The sequence below is a fragment of the Perissodus microlepis genome, chromosome 2, assembly GCF_051167445.1.
Source record: "Perissodus microlepis isolate ML-2025 ecotype Zambia chromosome 2, ASM5116744v1, whole genome shotgun sequence".
Taxonomy (NCBI): Eukaryota; Metazoa; Chordata; class Actinopteri; order Cichliformes; family Cichlidae; genus Perissodus; species Perissodus microlepis.
Genome location: NC_140462.1, coordinates 32924293 through 32946116, shown reverse-complemented (window position 1 = coordinate 32946116; position 21824 = coordinate 32924293). Strand labels below are relative to the sequence as shown.

At 42.4% G+C, this 21824-nt stretch overlaps 1 protein-coding gene, 1 long non-coding RNA gene and 1 pseudogene across 2 annotated transcripts; 1 reads left to right on the top strand and 2 right to left on the bottom strand.

Moving 5' to 3' along the window:
• Window positions 1-3980: 3980 nt before the first annotated feature.
• On the top strand, window positions 3981-6817 carry LOC146393004 (uncharacterized). Its single transcript, XR_014801282.1, has 4 exons — window positions 3981-4896; window positions 4987-5069; window positions 5927-6006; window positions 6580-6817. It is a non-coding gene; the product is annotated as an uncharacterized LOC146393004 (long non-coding RNA).
• A 2634-nt stretch (window positions 6818-9451) lies between these two features.
• On the bottom strand, window positions 9452-18902 carry LOC146393002 (ovomucoid-like). The gene is made up of 4 exons (XM_084908604.1): window positions 18783-18902; window positions 18045-18145; window positions 9667-9776; window positions 9452-9584 (listed from the first exon to the last, which is right to left on the bottom strand). Exons 1-4 carry the CDS (start codon window positions 18829-18831, stop codon window positions 9533-9535), a joined length of 312 nt encoding a protein of 103 aa, XP_084764730.1. The 5' UTR covers window positions 18832-18902; the 3' UTR covers window positions 9452-9532.
• Window positions 12977-18036, bottom strand: LOC146393003 (uncharacterized; annotated as a pseudogene).
• Window positions 18903-21824: the final 2922 nt, after the last annotated feature.

Here is a 21824-nt window from a genome sequence, read left to right as displayed (position 1 = left end):
GAGGTGGAGAGAGTCAGTGGTTTCAGGTTCCTGTGGATCAACCTCAGTGAGGAATAATTTGTTATTTGCAGGTCAGTCTGGAATGGTTATTTGGTGGCTGCACGAGTTTATTTCTCTTCACTTTTCACGTCTCTTCTCTTCTTTGTCTGTACTTGTTATGTCTGCTTTGCCTTCAGTGCTGGAATTTATCACATAAACATACAGCACACACACATACAAATACCACACACACACAAACACACACAGCAAGCTTCATGCCAACAACAGCCTCGGCCCTCCTGATGGTCAGTCTGTTTGCGTCCTTTGCTTTGACGCCTGCACCCCAGCACGCCACAGCAAAGTCTGCCAAAGTCCACCACCGGCTCCTTTGTTTTGGCCACATTCAGCTGCAGGTGGGTCACCTCACACCACCTCATAAAGAGATCAGTCCGTCCTCTGTACTCCTCTTCCCGTGTCCACACTTCCAATAATGGCCGTGTCATCAGAGGATTCCTGGAGGAGTTTCTGTGATGTGCTTGAAGTCGGCCGTATGGATGGTGAAGAGGAGAGGGGACGGCACAGTTCCCTGGGTGCTCCTATGTTGCTGTTCAGACTCTCTGACACACAGCTCTGCAGTCTCACAAACTGTGGTCTGCCTGTCAGGTAGTCGCTGATCCACTGGACCAGTGGAGCCTCCACCTGCATGGACTCCGACTTCTCCCTCAGCAGCACGGGCTGGATCGAGTTAAAGGCGCTAGAGAAGTCCAAGAACATTATCTGAACTGTGGTGTTGGGTCGAGGAACACGCTCTCTGCAGCACATGTATCACTGCATCGTCCACCCCCAGGTGGGGCTGGTATGCAAACTGCAGAGGGTCCTGTGACTAACTCTCCAGGGTGAGTAAGTTGCTAGTTGTTACACTACAAACGTAAGAGACAGTCTATTTTTTTCCTGTTATTATTTAAATCTGTGTGGTGGTTGCATTTGGTTACCCATAGGTGTGTGTGGGACCATGCAGACAGCAACATATGTTCGTATCATCACGCACACAACAGCTGTGTGCATTCAGACTGTGTTCAGTAAGTTCAAATCAAATCATCACATTACTGGTACACTTGTACAGCACATGCGGGTGGAGTTCTGGTGTGCAAGCTTCCCAAGCAACAGTGGTGTTGTCACGGTGAGCTGTGTGGCAGGCAGAGGTTGGACCCAAACGCAGGACTCAGAGATGGGAGATAGGAGCACTAGAAACAAAACCAACATTCAAACTCGGAAGGATGATCTAAACTGGGAGTTCATGACGTGGCATGACATAACCTGACAAAACATGACGGCCGAGAAACACACAACTAATGAGGAGGATGCAACAACTGGCAGGGAATAACACAGGGCTTGAATACAAACTGGTGTGATTAGGGAATGAGACAGGAGGGAGACACAGCAGGGACAATGCAGGCATGATGAGGCACGGGGACACAACACTGAAACTGTCACGGCTGGAGCAGCAGCCATGTGATGTGTGGGACTTGAATGCAGCACTTACTGAGATGCGAGGGTGGTTTATTATAAATGACTCGTGAAGTGTCCGCAGCATACCTAGCAGTGTCCTGTTGAAGCGCTCTGCAGGATTGGCCGGTGGGTGGTACAGGGAGGTACGAGAATGGCTGATACCGCAGTAGTCTTGGTGCTTGTGGAAAAGATTGTTCTCAAACTCTTTCCCCTGGTCACGCTGTATTTTGGATGGGAAACCAAAGTTCATGATAAAGTCATCAAAGACCTTCTTTGTCCCGGTCTTTCCAGACTTGTCCTTTGTTGCGTATGTCCGAGCGTATTTGGTGAAATGATCCACGACTCCGAGCATGTATTCCTCACCTCCTTTGCATTCATCCAAATGCAAACAGTCAATGGACATCATCTAAAATTGTGCAGAAGTCTCAGTGCTCTGAATTGGTGTTCTGGTTATTCTGTTAGGCGTCTTCTTCTTTATACAGCGACACACCTGAGTGACAGAGTGCTCCACTTCCTGCCTCACTTTAGACCAGAAGAAGCGCTCCCTGGTGAGAGCGACCATCCCGTCTGCCTCTAAATGTCCCATCTCCTTGTTTAGGTGTTTGTAGATCATGGACTTTAAAGAGTCAGGAACTAACTGCTGTCTCTGTGTGGTCTCTCGCCTCAAATGCCATCTCCATCAATCTACAAATGGGGCCACTGCCAGAGAAGGTACCTGACTGCCTGACTCTCCACCATCTTGTCTTTATGATCTTTTCAGGGACAACATTCGATTTATGGCTACATCTGCATTCTGGGCATCTCTGATGTCGTCAACTGCAAAAGGCTGAATTGTTTCTGAGATGATGCCTCCTTCTGGCAATGCGTCGACATTACAGGTGACAGGTGAGACCCAGCTCACCTCTCCTCTTTTCTCTCTCTCTAGATCCTTCCCAATATGGCATCCTGCTGGCATTCCTCTGCATTCCTGCATGAATGGGCTTTCCTCTACTTGATAAGAAATCTCGATTTGCTGATCCAGGACTGTACTTGAGGGTGAACCGATAATCTGCCAACTGTGCCACCCAGCGGTGTCCAGCTGCATTAAGTTTTACTGACATATGTTAAAGGATTATTGTCACTGAGGTGCATGAAACAGATATTCACGAAAGCGTTCTGTTATGGCCCGTGTCAGTGCCAGGAATTCTAGGTTGGCAGAATGTAGCTTGTAGTGTTTTTCTGCAGCTGTCAGTGTCTGCGATCCATCGCCTATGACTCTCAGAGCAGCCCCTTGATGCTGGCACAAGACTGCACCCGAGCCATCCTCAGAGGCATCTACATGAAGAACAAATGGTTTCTCTCTGACTGGTGGATTTGTCAGCTGGTTTACTATTTTGTTGAGTGTCTCTTGGTGAATTGCCATCGACTGGACTGGATGGGGTGGTGGCAGCTGAGCAGATTTGTGGTGACACCCCTTACTCTTTTAACTCTGCTTCTGTTCAGACTTAGGCTTTGCTAAGAGTTCATAGACGGGTTCGGCTGTCCTCGAGAAGTCTTGTATATAGTCTAAGGCAGGGGTGGGCAACTCCAGGCCTCGAGGGCCGGTGTCCCTGCAGGTTTTAGATGTGTCCTTGAACCCACACAGCTGATTTAAATGGCTAAATTAGCTCCTGCAGTTCTCCAGAGGCCTGGTAATGAACTAATCATGTGATTCAGGTGTGTTGACCCAAGGTGAGATCTAAAACCTGCAGGACACCGGCCCTCGAGGCCTGGAGTTGCCCACCCCTGGTCTAAGGAAACCCAACAACTTTCTCACCTCTCTCACGGTCGATGGTGTCTCATGTTTCAGCTTCAGCTTCTTTGGGGTTCATCTTGTGTCCCTCTGAAGAAACTACCCGCCCCACATAGTAGGCTTCACGTTTGAAAAATCACACTTCTGTGGCCCCAGTTTGATGCCACATTTTCTTTGTCGCTGTAGCACTTTCCTCACATTTTGGATGTGTTGCTTGAAGCTGGAGCTGAAGCTGAAGCATCATCCAAATATGGGACACAAACTTCATCCCTGAGGTTTCCCAGACATCGCTTCATGTAGCGCTGGAGCCCTGCTGGGGCGTTAGTAAGGCCAAATGGGACCCTCACCCACTGACGGAGTCCTCATGGTGTTATAAATGCGGTGCAGGGTCTGCTTTTCTCAGTCATGAAACCCTGGTGATGAGCCTTCCCCACTTTTGGATCCAGCCCAGATTGAGTAAGTCCCGTATGTTTGCTTTAACTTCCTGATAAAGGTGTCTGGGGATTGTGTTATATGTCTTTTGCACAGACACATTGTCTTTTAGCTGTATATTCAGCTCTAGAGCTTTAATGCATCCTGGCATCTTTTGCCTACCTGCTATTTGCTGTTGTTTTCCGGCGCTTTGAGGCTGAACGGATCTGTTAGCTCCTCCCCTTCAGTGTTAAGTGTGATTTCAATCTTACTTGAATTAGCTGAGCACTTTTTCCTACGACAACCTGATGCCCAGTGTCCCTTTCTGTATTGGACGTTTGACACTGCTGGCACTGTCTAATGTTTGTGCTCCTAAACTGTGATTGGTTTGTCAGGCGATTCGCCCACTCTCGTTTGCTGAGGTTTAGCGGTCTGCTGAAGACAGACCGCAATGTGAGCGGGTTCTGCAGAGCCTCACATATAACCTTACTGCCTTGGTCAACTGTGTAACAGCGTAAGTAACTTTTCCTCTATCTCCTCAATAAGCTGCTCCCAGTCAGGTACATCTGTTGTCCTTTATACATGAAGGAAAACTTTTTTTGTCACTTGTAGCTTGTCTTTCTTTGCAGTGAAAAACTCCCAGGTTGTGTTGCACCCTCAGAGATATGAGTCCATTCTCCTTTTGGCAACTTTATTTTCTTCAGTTCAGGTTTGAAGTTTACATGCACAGCATATCATCAACAACTGATGCTCTCTCATCTCGCACTGTTGACATCATCAGCCAGTCTGAACTCCAACCTCCCGAAAAATAGTAAAACTAAAATAATTCACTGAAAATGTGTCCAAAAATTAAACACAATTAAATGCGTATACTCCTTAAAGATTTTCCAAAGTGTCAGTTTTCTAAACACACCTAGATCACAACAATGGCAACAAAGACTGAAATATCTAAAATGGGCAGTAACAGACTCAGAGGGCGATGTGAACACGAGCACATGAGAAGACAAGAAAGGCTGAGGTGAACTATTTGCCACCTCACGCACAAGGAAAGTTTGGAAAAGGAAAGACTGCAACTTCTTGATGAAGTGAAGAAGAGGAACAACTATCGGATCATCAGTGAAAAAATGCCCAAAACATTCTCAAATCACAGAGAGGAAGTCGTTAAACTGGCATCACCTGTGAATGACTGCAGAGGTTGATGGCCTGCACTTTTTGATGCAGCACAGGTGATTTTATTAAATAATTTATAGGATAACTTGTAATTTGTATTTCTCATTAACACGTTGTACAGTTTAATTGTGTCTTGTTTTATACAGATAAATGACCACTAACCACCGTTAGCTTGGAAACAAACAGAATAATGTCCTTAGCCTCAACAAAGACCAACCAGGAGCAAGAGGTAAGAAAAAAGTGACTATAACTGATAATTCACCTTTGTTGTTGAGCGATTATTCGTTATCTCTGGAGCATTGTTGGCATGAACATCGGAGGTGGACAGAGTAAAAATTTGCTGAAGAAAACATCACTCACAGTATATTTTTATGTTTTCGCTGTGTGGTCTGAGTCAAGAATATAGTGACGTATTTGTAACTTAATGGGTGACTGAGACTGAAGAGCAAAAATAAAACTCAGATTTTGTACTTCATAGGTGAGATGAGAATATGTTAATTTAACGTTTGGTCACATTGTTGCAAACTATTTCTTTGCAAACTAAGGTGAGTAAATTTGAGTAGATACTTGTCACAGATAACTTGAGGATACAATAAAGTAAGTATTGGTGATATTACGGATAACGTGGGTAGAATAACCTGAGGTGTTACAAGTATCTTCATCAACTCCACAATAAATGTTTATGAGTTACACAAACACATTAAAGAGGGTGGATAGGAGCTTTTCATGGTTTACGCATCATTATAAGACTTGTCCACGGGTGGCTTTTCACATATCTTATGTATAACAACTGTAGCTGAATCGTTAGAACACAATTCAACAAAAAGTGTTTGAAATAGTCTCTAAACTGAGGTGACATTTACTTTCAGTCAGCTTATCCGACTGCTAGCAAAGGGTGCATAGAAGGCAGCAGGATACGGTAACACAGATTACATTTGAGTTGTAAAGATTTAATCTTCTATTTGTTTAAAAAATACATTTCAAAGTCAACAAGTGGCAAAATGCAGGTCACATAACTGTAACATTTTTTGCTTCTCCTAGTGTGCTGTAATACTCAAGATTTGTTTTGCTGTTTTCATTCTCCAGAGTTCGGTGGAAACGAGGAGCGAGAGAGAGAGAGCTGCCTGGTGGTGCATCTGAAAGAGAAAGAAGAGAACAGTTAGCAGGTAAATCTCACTTTGTTTTGTGATTATATATTTTTAAATGGCACTGTCGTGATGTGCTGTGTATAGGACCCAAATGCAGAACTCTCAGAGACAAGACTGAAGCTCAAGAAACTAAGAACCACGAACTGGGAAAACCACACAGCAAAATGAGGGTACAACGCACCACGGAAAACACAGGGCTTAAATACACACTGGAACAAACAGGGAATGGGAGACAGGAGGGAAACACAGCTGGGAGAAATCAGAGCTAATGAGACAAGGGGAAGCAAAACCAGACACACTGCACACAGGACAGGGACTATCAAAATAAAACAGGAAGCACACGACAGACACAGAAACACAGACTTGACACCGAACAAAAGGGACACAGGAGCAAAACCCAAGAACTAGAAATGACAGGACAAAGAACTAGAGAGCTAAAAAATACCGGGAAAGAAACGTAAACACTAATAGTGACAACAATGATGAAGTCTAAGATCAAAAAACAGAACGAAACCCAAAACACTGGGTCACCGACTCAGGACTGTGACAGGTACGTAAAATACTGACGTCTCCTTTTGTCCTGCGTGGCAGGATGGTGAAGAAGTTCCCAGAAGACGTGGTAAAGATCGCAGTCACCAGTTCAGTCAGTCCGAAGCTGGAGGACAGCATCTCAGAACAGTGTGAAGACGGAGTGACTGGGTGTGTTTTAGCTTCTAAACACACCTTACACAGGTCATAAACATGCTGGTGTTGTTTTTGTTTGTTTATACTGAAGTATTGTTTCTGCCCACTCATTTATAATTAAAGGGCTGCTGTAATATTTGATTTGTGTATTACTTGGAAAATGTTTTGTAATAAACTGTTTAATCAGTTGGAAAAGTGAAATGTCTGTGTGTGATTTTACAGAAGTTACTTTAGTAACTTAAAACTATTTGGATATTTGTGAGTGGGATCTATGTAAAAAAGTAAGTTAGAGCAACTCAGCTAATGTAATGTCAACTTAATATTACCAGAAAATCTAAATCAATATTAGGTTGTTCAGCTTAATTATGAAAGTAAAACATGTTGGTTTGTTAAACCAGTCGAGTTTGCCAAACCTAAAAATTACTTGCTGGATTTATTGAACAACACTGAGCTGAGTGGAAATTTTGGCCACATTTTTTAAGTTGAGCCAACAAAACATTTTATAGAGTGTAGAAGATGATGTTGTAAACTTGTCCAACATGCAGTGGGTGGATGTTATCACCAAACAGTGTTGGTCAAGTTACTTGAAAAAAGTAATCAGTAACTAATTACTGATTACTTCCCCAAAAAAGTAATCCCGTTACTTTACTGATTACTTATTTTCAAAAGTAATTAGTTACTTAGTTACTTTTTAAAAACACAATTTACAACCTGAACAGGTGATAAAGTGATAGATCTTTCAACCCAATTCTACTTTTTCTGCATAATCCATCATACAAAATGTAATCAAATGGAAAAGTCTCTTTTTAAAACTTGTTTTATTAGTTTTAATCTTTTAAAAAATGTAATTATATGCAACATTCTCTGACTGGAACAAATTTGTTTAACATTTAAACCTATTTTTTGCACATAAAATAAAACATTTTTTGTGTTTACACTCAGTCTTTCAAATAGATGCAAGTAAAACACAGCAGAAAATAAATAAAGTCAAAGACTCAGCGGTCCTGTTGCTCTATTTTCACCTGTAAAGCAGGAGTGGGGCAGGTGGAGGTTTACCCTGGTGCAGGTGTGCCGCGGTCAGTGGAAGAATCCGCGAGTTTCTCTGTGAGTTTCCCATCACGTCGTTGCGCACTTGGAGCTTGTTTAGGGTTTTTTTTCCCTGTAAAAAGAAGTTTTCTTCCCACGCACAACGGACACTAATGTTTTTGTCACTTTTTATGGAATCAAACTCAAAGTAAGGTCAGTACTTCCTCGCTTTAAACGCTGCACGCTCATACTCTCTCCGCACTCGATATATGATCCATTGTTGATCTGCACACAGCTGTTGTCACGAACGTCGCACTCGCTTACGTCACTGTCATGAGACATTCTCGCAAAAAAATCACGGTTTTAGTAACGCAGTAACGCAGCGTTCCTACGGGAAAGTAACAGTAATCTAATTACCGTTTTTGCAATAGTAATCCCTTACTTTACTCGTTACTTGAAAAAAGTAATTGGATTACAGTAACGAGTTACTGCCCATCTCTGTCACCAAATATTACATCCTGTGACATGTACAGACCCCAGTGTGTGCATTCACTGCTGTAGTCTGACTACAGCTAGAAGACCTCTGAAGTCTCTTTCACACACCAGCAGAACATGCAGCAGTCTGCCACTGAAGGAGGCACTCGGGGCTTTAAGAGTGACCGGCATGGAGGGGGAGTATTATCTAACAGGTACGACAGGTTAGCCACCATTCTCTTACTGCTCACTACCACTGGGTCAAGAGGGCGTCCCACAACAGGCCTTCAGCTTGTTCCCAGTATGCTGCTGCCCCAGCAGACCACACCATAAAACACGAGTTATGATGCACTTCTTTCTGTGTGCTGTAGTGAGTGGACATCCAAGCCTTCTTGATTCCATAATCTAACACGGCAAAAATGATCAGAATAAAAGGCAGAACATACAAAACCAATCTGCAGGTTTGCAGTCTGGGCAGCGGCCCCCTGGTGTCTCTGCTGGGAATTTCCACTGTGGACATCTCATCTCACAGAAGGGAAAGGGAAGAACCCTGTATAGAAAATAGTACATTTTTTTAAATTAAAACCTCTTGAGACCCAAAGCTGCCGGTAGCGGGGGCAAAGGGGTGAACTGTAGCTGAACAGTCCGTGACGTCAAGTCTTTTATGCAAATATTGGCATGTGTGGTGTCCACAACAACCTCAGAATCTCTGCTAAATGCTCATAGAAACCATTTCATCCAAACTCAGCAAAAACAAGTGAGCTAAACTTACAGCCCAGAATCTATTTAGCTGAAAGAGTTCAGTTCAGTTTTTTTACACAGCGCCAAATCACAACAGCAGTCGCCTCAAGGTGCTTTATATTGTAAGGTAGACCTGCAATAATACATACATTATCTTCTGGCATGCTACAGGAGTGTTTGCTATTTGGTATGTCAGAAACACTCGTGTAAAATATTGCTTAGCTGTGACTAAATAAGAGACCTTGCTCATTTGGCAGGACATACATTTTTCCACCGTTTGTTGTATTGTCAACACATAAGTTGTGATTATATCACAGAAATGTGTGATGATGAAATTACTGTTTCTCATGAACACATCATTGACTACACCACATTTTGCGTGCCTATAATAAATAGTATTATGAGAAAAGTCCAAGTAGCCCTGCTTTGTGGGACAAGTTTCAGCCACTTACTGTTATTACTTTTTAAATGAAACCTGTCTGTGATCAGTGCTGTAGTCAGGGTGTTTTTGTGTTAAAGGATTAGACCAGAGACATGCTGCAGACGGTAACTTTATTGAGAACACAAACACAGGAAATCAATAGGCCCTATTTAACACCCATGAGTGCAACATAGCCATCTAGGAAGCGCATGGCCCCTTTTTCACCACCTTCACAGTATTCTTCTCTTCTCTGTAGGAGAGAAAAACAAACATAGATTCATTGTGTTGTGTGTGTGTGTGTGTGTGTGTGTGTGTGTGTGTGTGTTACATGCCTGTTCTTCTTGCAGAGAAGACACTCGGTGTCATAGGTTTTTCCATCACTCCCACATACTGGAGCATACTCCTTGGTGCAGATTCCTCCTTCGTACTTCCCACAGTTGGGCTGGATACAAAAGCAGGCAGTGACAGGATTACTGATTCTTAATTTAATCCCTTCAGCAAGTCTTGAGTTTGACCTCCAGTGCCTGGTAGACAGACCTACACAGGGGTCACCATTAACAGGAGCTCATTTCTTAACTTCTTAACTGAATCAGAAAAATCTGAATCATCTTTATTTGTTTGTGCACACAAACAAGGAATTGCTCTCTGCATGCAAAGAACAAATGTTTTCAAGTAGCAGTATCTATATAGTACACACACACAAACACACGTGTGTATATATATATATATATATTTCAACGCGTTAGCATGGTCAGCTCGTTAACGCGTTAGTTAGCACAGTGCAGCCCCACGCACGGGGCGATCCGCGTGGGGCTCGCTAACGGAGAATTGCCGTGTTAATTCAGTTATGGCGTTGATGTTATTTTAACGCTGACAGCACTAATATATATATATATATGTATATATACTCACACACACATATATTGGCAAGAATACCAGAGGCACAAAACACCAGCTACTGGCAGACCGAGCAGTCAGCTGAGACTGCAACACTAGGCTGACCAACCTGTGCAAGAAGGCCCATGACTCAATGCCCCACAGCTGGATCCTGGAATGCCGAGAACTGCACAAGATCAACAGGACCCTGAGAGCCTTCATCAGGTGCTCAACGGGGATGTGGTGTACAACACTGGAGGCCAACTTCAAGCCAATAGCACAAGTCAACATCAAGTACCTCCTACACAATCCACTTTCTCTGTCCTGTCTTTGTTTATCGTACAGTTAGTATTGTATAGTATTGTATAGTTAGTAAATAGTACCTTTTAATCCCTTAATTTTACAGAATTTACCAATTTAGCATGTTATTTATTTGTAATTCCTAGTTTTATATCTCTTGGAGATCATTAACAAGACTGGCTATGGATAGCAGTTGTCAGCCACCTCCTCTACACACACACAAGTCACCATCAAGTGCAGGCCTGAACCCCCTCAGTGAGATCATTAACAAGACTTGCTACAGATACCGACTATGCAGGTGTCAGCAGCCACCTCCTGTTCATGGATGACATCAAGCTGTATGCTAAGAGTGAGAGGGAAGGTAGTCAGAACTGAGGGGATCGAACTACCAGGGGGCAACATTGCAGACATAGAGGAGAGCTACAAGTACCTGGGAATAGGGATGGGTATCGAAACCCGGTTCTTGTTGAGAACCGGTTCCCACTGTCTCAATTCCTTGGGATTGTTTGCCATTTTTACAAACGATTCCCTTATCGATTCCAGTCGCCCCGAATGACGTCGCCACGTTGCGGAGCGTCATTTACCTGGCAGGAAACACGGCGCCTAAGCTCAACGCTCAAAAGTTTGGTTATACTTTACGAGAACGGATGACAACAGGGCAACTTGCAATACTTGCAAAGTAGATATTTCATTTAAGGGAGGAAACACTACGAATATGCAAAAGCATTTGCTCACAAAACACGCGATGACCTGAAATGAATGTCGTGTTTTTAATTCCGCTCCGGACTCGTGAATCTCAACCCAGCAGCAGCGGTAACGTTTGCACGTCCTCTCCCGTTAATGCGGCAGGTAAATAATCAACTAACAGTGCATATTATGTTAGCGCGATCTGCCTTATTACAAAACCTGCCATTACTGTGCATTTAGGTGACCATGATGAGAGACAGAGTCTGGCTCAGATGCTGGCAGTTCTCGCTGCAGTCTACCGGTAGCGTCTCCTTTCAGGCCAGGATAGACGAATGTCACCGAGCAGTGACTCAGTTTGTGGTCAAAGGCTTGCACCCATTTGCCACAGCAGATGATTTTCAGTAAGTGAATGTGTTTAATTGTAGGCAGGGACATTACTGGATATTCTTGTGTAATTGCTACAGAATAATTTATGTTATACTTTGTTATTGCTACAGAAGAATATTTATTTTATTATTTTACATTTACAATTTTTTTTCCTGGGGACCCTGTGACGCCCCATTGAAGAGCCGCAGGCTGTGGATCTCTTAAGATCTCATGTTGGGTTTGTAAGGCCATGTTACTCCTAAATGTCTGTCTTGTTCAAAGAGAAGATATAAAACAAAATTCTAAGCTAATCGACCTGTGTGTTCTCCTTTTTAAAAATAAGAATCGATAAAGAATCGATAAAGAATCGAATTGTTAACCAGAATCGAAAATGGAATCATGAAAATCTTATCAATACCCATCCCTAGCTGGGAATCCCACAGGCAAATGGGAACCATTAAGATGTCACGGCCTGGGGGATCAGCAAGATGCTGATCGGCCAGTTCTACCTTTTTCTCTCTCGCTCGTTCTCTCTCTCCTCCTCTCTGTCTCCGGGGCAGAACTCATTGTGGGTTCACGCCCTCGGCCCACGCCCACTGAAGGGGAACACACCTGATGCCCATCAAGGCGATCGGCATTTAAGCCAGGAGGAGTCTGCTGGTCTTTGCTGGATCGTTGTCTACCACGCACCTCCTGGAGAACCTTCCCAGTGTGAATCTTTGTGTCAAGTGTGGAGAAAGGAACTGCGGTCGTGAGTGTGGAGAGTTGGAGAACGAGTGATTCCCCAGCTGAGAATTCAGCTGATTCTGGAGTCCTATGCTTGAGTCCCCCACGTTGAACCGTGACAGAAGAGGCCGCTAGGAAAGCTGCAACCACCAAGTACCTGCAGAGGTTCAGGCAAGTCCTGAGGAGTCAGCTGAACGGTAAGAACAAGATCCGGGCTATTAACACCTACGCCCTGCCCGTGATCAGGTACCCTGCTGGGATAATAAGCTGGACAAAGGAGGAGATAGAAGCCACTGACATCAAGACCAGGAAGCTCCTGACCATGCATGGAGGGTTTCACCCCAAGTCCAGCACAATGAGGCTGTACGCTAAGCGGAAGGAAGGAGGGACTGCTGAGTGTCAGCACCACAGTCCAGGATGAGACAGCGAACATCCACGAATACATCAGGAAGATGGCCCCAACTGACAGCGTGCTCAGTGAATACCTCAGGCAGCAGAAACCCAAGAATGAGGAGGAAGAGGAGGAACCATCATGGAAGGACAGGCCCCTGCACGGTATGTACCACCGGCAGATAGCGGAGGTGGCTGATATCCAGGAATCCTACCAGTAGCTGGACAAAGCCGGACTGAAAGACAGCACAGAGGCACTAATCATGGCAGCACAGGAACAAGCTGTGAGCACAAGATCCATAGAGGCTGGGGTCTATCACACCAGGCAAGACCCCAGGTGCAGGCTGTGTAAAGATGCCCCTGAGACAATCCAGCACATAACAGCAGGGTGCAAGATGCTAGCAGGCAGGGCATACATGGAGCGCCATAACCAAGTGGCCGGCATAGAATACAGGAACATCTGTGAAGTCCCGAGGATCAAATGGGAGACGCCCCCAAGGGTGGTGGGGAATGACCGAGCTAAGATCCTGTGGGACTTCCAGATACAGACGGACAAAATGGTGGTGGCTAACCAACCGGACATAGTGGTGGTAGACAAACAGAAGAAGACGGCCGTAGTGATCGATGCAGCGAATGACAGCAACATCAGGAAGAAGGAACACGAGAAGCCTTAAAAGAATTTTTAAAGAAAAGGAGAACTTTTAACGTCTCATCTGAAATGTCTTTGCTTTACAGAATTTTTATTGAATCTGTGGTTTTCTTCTGTGCCGTTGTTTGGTTTGGTAATATGACTCTGAAGAACGTGAATCGGCTGGGACGTCCGGTAAAGTCACGTCTACAGACTGTGTGAAGTGGAGAGTGGACCCAAATACAGGCAATGGAAACTGGACTTAGCAAATAGCGTGTTTACTTTTGGCTGCACAAAAACACAAACAAAAGGTGAAGACTTAGCGTACCTGTGAGGAGGAAAAGACTCCAGTTTCTTTTATTTCTACGGTAACTCGTCTCCTTGGAATCAAATAATCACTGTGGGGTTTTATTGTTCTTCTTCTTTTTTTAATTCATTTGTTTTTGTTTTTATTTATTGTGATGTTGTTTTATTCTTAGGCAGTCCTTTGCTCACTGGGTATGTGTCCCCGTGTATGTTGTCCTTGTTGCTAATTTCCCCTTGTGGGACAATAAAGTGCTGAATTAAACTTAAATAGCCAAGTGTTCAGATTAACGCCTGAGAAGCATTTTTGATTGTACTGAATATTTATCGTACTTTGAATGCTTGATGATTTAGACTGCCTTCATGTGCTTAAGACAGTGAAACAATTTTTTGCATGTTTCTCATCTTATTTACTTTTGTTCTTTGTAAACATTTTGCATGGAAGTGAAATAAAAAAAGTCAACATTTTTATGACTCATGTTTCTTTGACAGTATTTGCCTGTCAGTTCCCCTGAAACGTGTAGTGTACATTACTATAACAATCAATGTTTAAATAACACTGATATGTGATATGGGCTAATCAGAGTGCCATGGTGCTTTCTCTATTCATGCACATGCTCAGTTCAGGGTGAACATATTCAGAGCGGTGTATAAACACATGGTGAGAGAAGGACAAACACTCAGAGCATCACAAAAACCTTGCAGTCTTAAGTCTATTGCAGCATAACTAAGGGAGGATCCAGGGTCACCTGGTCCAGCCCTAACTATGTCCTTTATCAAAAAGGAAAGTTTGAAGCCTAATCTTAAAAGTAGAGATAGTGTCATGGTCCTGGGTCGGTGACCCAGTGTTTTTGGTTATGTACTTTTATTTTTGATAGTTTTGTATTTTCTAGGGTTTAGTGGTGTTTCCTCTGGTTGGTGTCTTCCCTGCTTGTGCATTCCCTTAGTGTAGTAGGTCTCTGTGTTTTGTCCGCGTCTCTGAGTCTGTGTCATTATGTGTATGTGTTTCCTGTTTTACTTTGAAGGGCTCTGTCAGTGTGTTCTGTTTACGTTTCCCCTGCCTCGTCAGTTGTCATGTCTTCCAGGTGTGTTCCCCTCCTGTTTCCCATCCCCTGATTCCTGGCATGTGTATTTATAGTGTGTGTTACCTCGTCCTCGTTGCTGGTTCGTCTGTGTATTTCCCCTCGGTCTCCCTGCGTCTCTCCGTATGTATTTCCCCAGACCTCCCTGCATCTTCATTTCTGGTTTGTTTTGTTAGTTTTACCCAGTCTAGGTTCTGGTTTTATGTTCCCAGTGCCATTGTTGTTTGTATTTCCTTTTGTTTAATAAATACTCACCTGCACCTGAGCTGCCACATTTTGGGTCCTAATATATTCCACACGTCTGCCACACCGGACGTGACAGATAGTGTCTGTCTCCTGAATCCAAACTGGAAGCTGGTTCCACAGAAGAGGGGCCTGAAAACTGAAGGCTCTGCCTCCCATTCTACTTTTAAATACTCTAGGAACAACAAGTAGGCCTGCAGTGCGAGAGCGAAGTGCTCTAATAGGGTGATGTGGTACTACAAGGTCATTAAGATAAGATGGGGCCTGATTATTTAAGACCTTGTATGTGAGGAGCAGGATTTTGAATTCAATTCTGGATTTAACAGGAAGCCAATGAAGGGAAGCCAAAACAGGAGAAATCTGCTCTCTCCTTCTAGTCCCTGTCAGTACTCTTGCTGCAGCATTTTGGATTAGCTGAAGGCTTTTCAGGGAGTTTTTAGGACATCCTGATAATAATGAATTACAGTCGTCCAGCCTGGAAGTAATAAATGCATGAACTAGTTTTTCAGCGTCACTCTGAGACAGGATATTTCTAACTTTAGAGATGTTGCACAAATGGAAGAACGCAGTCTTACATATTTGTTTAATATGTGCGTTGAAGGACATGTCCTGGTCAAACATGACTCCAAGGTTCCTCACAGTGTTACTGGAGGCCAAGGTAATGCCATCCAGAGTAAGAATCTGCTTAGATACCATATTTCTAAGATTTTCAGGGCCGAGTACAATAACCTCAGTACAGTTTGTGCTGACCTTATTGGGTGGTAATATCAGCATGAAGTTCAAAACACAGTTTATGACCAAGAAGATCACCTACATACTTGCAAATCTCCACAATAACCTCATTTTTTCCTAAATTTCAAAACAGAAAATTAGAGGTCACCTGTGTCTTTATGTCTTCTTCCATGTCTGTAAGACATTCTTGCAGTTTAAACTAATTGGTTTGTGTTATCTGGCTTCACCAATAGATACATTTGGGTATGATCAAAAGATGTTAATTGTGACGAAATTGATGAAGTCATTAATGGTTAACGTTAAAGGGATGGTTGGCTCAACAGAGCTCTGACTGTTTGTCAGCCTGGCTACAGAGCTGAAGAGGGTTGTTCTGATTTTTTTAATCAGTGATAAATAGTAATGAATAGTTTATTAGGCTAAATGATTACCTTCTAAATTAGTTAGAAGGTTAGTTAGTTGGTTTATTAAACATTAACTAATGTTTACTCTTTGGTGCCGTTGTTGTTCACTGGTTTGGGAGCTGACACAGTCTCTATGGAGATGGTTTTTGGGGGGGTAGCAGGAGGAGAGAAGCTGCAGAGAGGCGTGTAAGACTGCAACTCTGCTTCCTGGTCCCAACTCTGGATAGTCATATTTTGGGGGGTTTAATAAATTTGTCCATATTTCTAGAAATGAGAGCTGCTCCATCCAAAGTGGGATGGATGCCGTCTCTCCTAACAAGACCAGGTTTCCTCCAGAAGGTTTGCCAATTATCTATGAAGCCCACATCGTTTCTGGGACACCACTCAGACAGCCAGCAATTTAAGGAGAACATGCGGCTAAACATGTCACTCCTGGTCTGATTGGGGAGGGGACCAGAGAAAACTACAGAGTGGTTTTGGCAACGTTAAAACCACTTTAACATTACTTTTAAGGAGCTCCAATTGATGTAAGGGGATTGTCGACTCCCGACGTGAATTTTACAGTTTTACGTTTACCCTTAGCCAGCAGTTTTAGGTTTCCCTGCTCTGACCCCTGGAAGACAATTCATTATGGCTGCTGATGTTTCTAGTGTCACGTCTCGAAACACAGTCGTCAGTTGTTCCTCGGCAGGTGCGTTGCCGAGTGGGGAAATATGATTAGAGACGTGTCTGGGCTGGTGAAGGACCGGGGCTTGGACCTTTAAATCTAACCTCTCTTCTTCCTCTCGTGTCCTGTTGCCCCCTACATCTTTCTCCATCTCTGAGTGAAGCATCTCTCACTCTTTTCTCTCCATGAAAATACAGCCGCTGGACCTTTAGCTACAACACACTGTGTGACAAACTGAAGTCAGACAGTTTGTTTGTTATGCTGATAGGATTTTTAATTTATCTGCCACTTAAAAACGTGCTTCGTGCTTCCTTATCATCTTGCGGACACCTGCACTCCTATACTCTATTACATTTATATACTCTATAAATGTGACCACTGAAACAAAAGTAACAAGTCTTGAAAGTCTAAGGAGTAGAAAGTACAGATATTTGTGTAAAAATAAGAAAAATAAATATTCAAGTAAAGGACAGATACTTGCAAATTCTACTTAAGTACAGTAACAAAGTACTAATACTTTGTTACTAAAACAAAGTATTAGTACTTTGTTACTTGGCACCTCTGCACATACTGATGTGCCGTCCTGGAGGAGCAGGACTACCTGTGTCCAGCTCCCAGCAGCGACACTGACCACAGCCAAATGCAACACCGGTGAAAAAGCAGAGAGAAAACGTGCCAACCGACCAGATCAATGTCATTTTACTGACTTCATGCTACGCTGAAGAAAAAGTGTTTCTTAAGCATTTTATGATTAACAAAACTGATAAAGGGGTGAATAAAAACCTTGAACTTTGACAAGGATGATCTCAACACTTTTAATAAAGGTTCCACCAAGAACCCTTACTGAACCATAACTTAGGACCCTGATGAAAGCCACAAGCCGAAATGCGTTGGTCTATTATTAAAGTTGTTCATCTTCCCTCAAGTGTTGCTGGAGTTCCTGCTTTGTGAATTCTTTTATCCTCTTCATGCACCTTGGAAGCAGGTGAAGTTGTGCCAGAAAATTATTTTTGCTGTGAACCATAACTTTCCCCAATACTGTTTTTCCTTTAAGCTGTTAAAGGTTTCTCAAGAAGAACAGTTCCATGAGGCTCTGAGAAATCAAATACATGTTCAAACTTGATGGTTTGATCTCTGTTAACGGGAACATCTTGAAACTACTCACTCCCGTGAGTAGAAATGCATCGTAAATAAAGGTAATTAGTTAAAAGAACTTCGTATTCATTTGAAGTGACCACGCCCACTAAGAAGATCCTGGAAAACATTTAAGACGGGAGAAATAAAAATACTGAATAAGACCAACTCTTACCTCTGTGAGATCAACAAGAGCTTCTGATCTTGGTCCTCCAGATGTCCTCAACTTGTGGTTGTTTGGAAACACAGATGCTGTCTCATCCTGGTGGGAAAGGACTGCACAACATACGCACATATATTATTTGTGTATTTGTATATATCCTTGTGGTCGACCCTGTTTTAACCATCACAATTTCATATCCGGTAAGTATGTGCCGTGAACGTAACCAGCAGTTTGTCCATCAGATTATAATCCCGGTAAGCATAATAAGAGAATGTCATCTGAACGTCCTGTTACTTTGCTCCACTCCAGGTCTTTGATGTGTCAATATGAAAAACATGTTTTGGTCTAATCATAAAGGACATCAGGTCTTATCTCGTAAAATAAGGTTTAATAATAATCTGCAGTTCACTTGTTAATGTCGTTTCAAACCATGGAGAGAAAACTGGAACTAAAAAATAATCTGTTTATTTCTTCTAACTATCCTTGAATCCTAAAAGCACACAGTGAATGATAATTTAGGCATTTTTGTATTGTTTAATTAATTAATTAATTTAGGTATTGAAATGGACCGAATGTCTTTGTTATAATTATTTGTTTTTACAAACTGTAATCATTCTTTTAAATTAGTCTCGCTACCATATTTTTATGCACCTTAAACCTTCTGTTAAAAGGAGGAAAAAGTTATTTAAAGAAGAGCCTGAGACAGAAAATGTTCTTAAGATCATCAGTTTGTGCTGTGAATGAACTCACCAGAGACAGAAAACAGCAGAACAGCCCAGAACAGCACAGTCAGCTTCATAGCTTCCAGTTTGTAGACGTGTTTCTCTGGCAGCAGGTGTGTGTTTCACATGTTATCCTTATACACACACACTGTGGTGCTGACTGAAGCCGTCCTTTGATTGGCTTTGTTGTAAAGGAAAGGAGACACTCCCACAAGAATACGTCACTGGATAGAAAGAAAACAGCATCCAAAAACTAATATCCAGGTGAAAATGAAGAAGTACAGTGATGTCCACGCCAACAGTTACCCTGTGTTTGGCTTCCTGGAAGTAGGTATTCTTCCAGGTTGGGAAACTTTCAGATTTTGTGGTTTTGCATTTGTGCAAAATAACCCCAAGATTTCAGAAAAACAGAATAAAGCTGCTAAAATGGCCCAAACACCTGAACACAGGGAAAAGAATAACGTTACATTGAAACCAAGCACACCATTGTTTTTCTTGTGACATTACCAATAAGTTTGATGTGTCACATGGCCCTCTTCCTATTGAAAAAACAAAAGTTGTATCCAAGATGGCCGACTTCTAAATGGCCACCATGGTCACCACCCATCTTGAGGAGTTTGCCCCCTCACATATACTAACGTGCCACAAACAGGACTTTAATATCACCAACCATTCCCGTGGTATTACGCTGTATCCATGGCCCACCCTGTTGTACTACTTTTTACTTGCTCCCTACATGTTTACAGTTTGAGCCTAAACAGCAGCACATGGGCTGCAGTCCTTTTCTTTTATTAATTAAGAGGATGTCGCATAAAAGAGGCGACCTGTGCCAAAGTCAGGGGTTAAAGGGGACGGTGGTAAATGGACTGGTTCTTAAACAGCACTTTTCTACTCTCCCAAAGTGCTCAAAGCACTGTGTACAACATGCCTCATTCACACAAGTGCAAACTAATCTACATTCACACACCGATAAACACATCGGAGGGCAACTTGGGGTTGGTATCGTGCCCAAGGATATTTGACATGCAGACTGGGGAAGCTAAGGATCGAACCACCAACCGTCCAATCAGTAGCTGATCTGCTCCACCACCTGAGCCACAGCCACCAGATGGTGGGGTTGTTGTTTGTTATTTGTTTTGTTTTTGCCACAACACCAGTCGACTGCGGGTGTCCTTAATAAGTTACAGTTGCAGTACTTCTAACTAGCTGGAGCTACGTTTCAATCAGCTCAACAAACATCAGCACGCACACACTGTTTGTGTGCAGTGTGTTGCACAGTGTACCTGCTGGCTAAAGGTCCAGCTGCTGCACTTCACAGGGAGAAACAAGAAAGAGCTAGCTTCACTCAGAGTTGGAGAAAGATAAGAAAGACTGGAGAGGAAGAGGAGAGGTTAGATTTAAAGTGTGGTCTGCTCAGTGGGATTTTATAAACTGGTAATTTCAAGCTTACATGTAAATCCTCGTGTTTTTAAATCAGGGTTTGTGCACAAGACATTGTTTTTTTTAATATTGTGGAATGTGCTGCAAATCAAACTGAGGTAGACTAGCTGCTATTCAGAGGCTCCATTACAACCATGCTTAGGATCCCCCCCCCCCGCTGGATCCACTTTGACCCCTGACTCTGCACATTTTACTGCTAAGAGGCAAAGTCACCCTCTACAATGTAGGCAACAGTGTGTGTACATATTTCCCTTCTGTTTCTTCAGATTCAGGCTGAGTGTAGCTACACTGTAAAAAAAAATCCTAATATAAAAGTATTTTACTGTGTATTTTACAGTTTTGTACTGTTCTTCTAGAATATGATTAAAGTTACACCAATAGACTGTGATTTCACATTTGAAATTTAAATTAACGTAAAATCACTGTAATGTAATAAAACATAATTTACTTGTTTTTTAAATGTATCTGTCTGTACATGAGCATATTTAGATTGTTAAAATACATTCACAAATGTGTCATGATTTCACAAGTATCTGTCCGTTATTTGAAAGATTGAACTGTTAAATTCAAATGTAATGCTATGGAAAAATATATAAAATGATTCGTATAAACTTTTTTTTACATCAAATAATCATTATTATTATTGTTGTTTAGGGCGATCGTGGCTCAAGAGTTGGCAGTTCGCCTTGTAATCAGAAGGCTGCCGGTTCGAGCCCCGGCTCGGACACTCTCGGTCGTTGTGTCCTTGGGCAAGACGCTTCACCTGCCACCTACTGGTGATGGCCAGAGGGGAATTATAAAGTGGAATTGAGGGTCTCAAAGCGCACTATATGATTACAATCCATTATTATTTAAACTAACTGTATATTTCTGTACATTTAAGTATTATGATTCATATTGCCGCATTCATTGACCTTGTTTATAGGTAATTTCATTGTTTAATCACATTAAATTGTTCCTAATTCAATGTTTAAAAGCACTTGAAAAAGGCAAAATCCCATGTAAAATTAGGGCAACAAATCGTATTTTCATTACTGGAAATAACCGTATTTTTATGAGTAAGTTATTTTCTGTTATTTTACGGTATTGTTTTGGCGCCCCAGCTGCTGGAATATTACTGTTTTTTTAAGATGTGTTTTCTAACAGTGTAGAATATCTACTGATATTATTTGTATGATAACACAAGGTTCAGAAACCTCATATAGAAACCTCCTTTTTACTGGTTTCAGAGCCTGTACTTTTTACTTTTACTTGAGTAAAGAAGTTGAATCAGTGCTTTTACTGGAGTAGTTTTTAACAGTAGTATTTATACTAATACGTAAGTACAGAACGCCTGTACTTTTGCCATCTCTTTGGTCTCTGGATTCCAGCTGGATTGGGCTGAAAGGCCGTTAACCTGCCGGCTTTATTCCCCATTTCATAATATGTTTTATTCATATATCTGACATGTCCTTCTGCCTTATAAGTTAGTAACCCATGTAACTGTCGTTAGTTTTTAAATTGTAACATTTTCTCTATTGTATAATTCCTTCATCCTAATGCATAATCCCATACAGAAGTTTAGCCAGTCTTCATTTGGGCACATTTCAGATTGTTATTTTCATGACTCCTATTGTTCCAGTGAAGATGA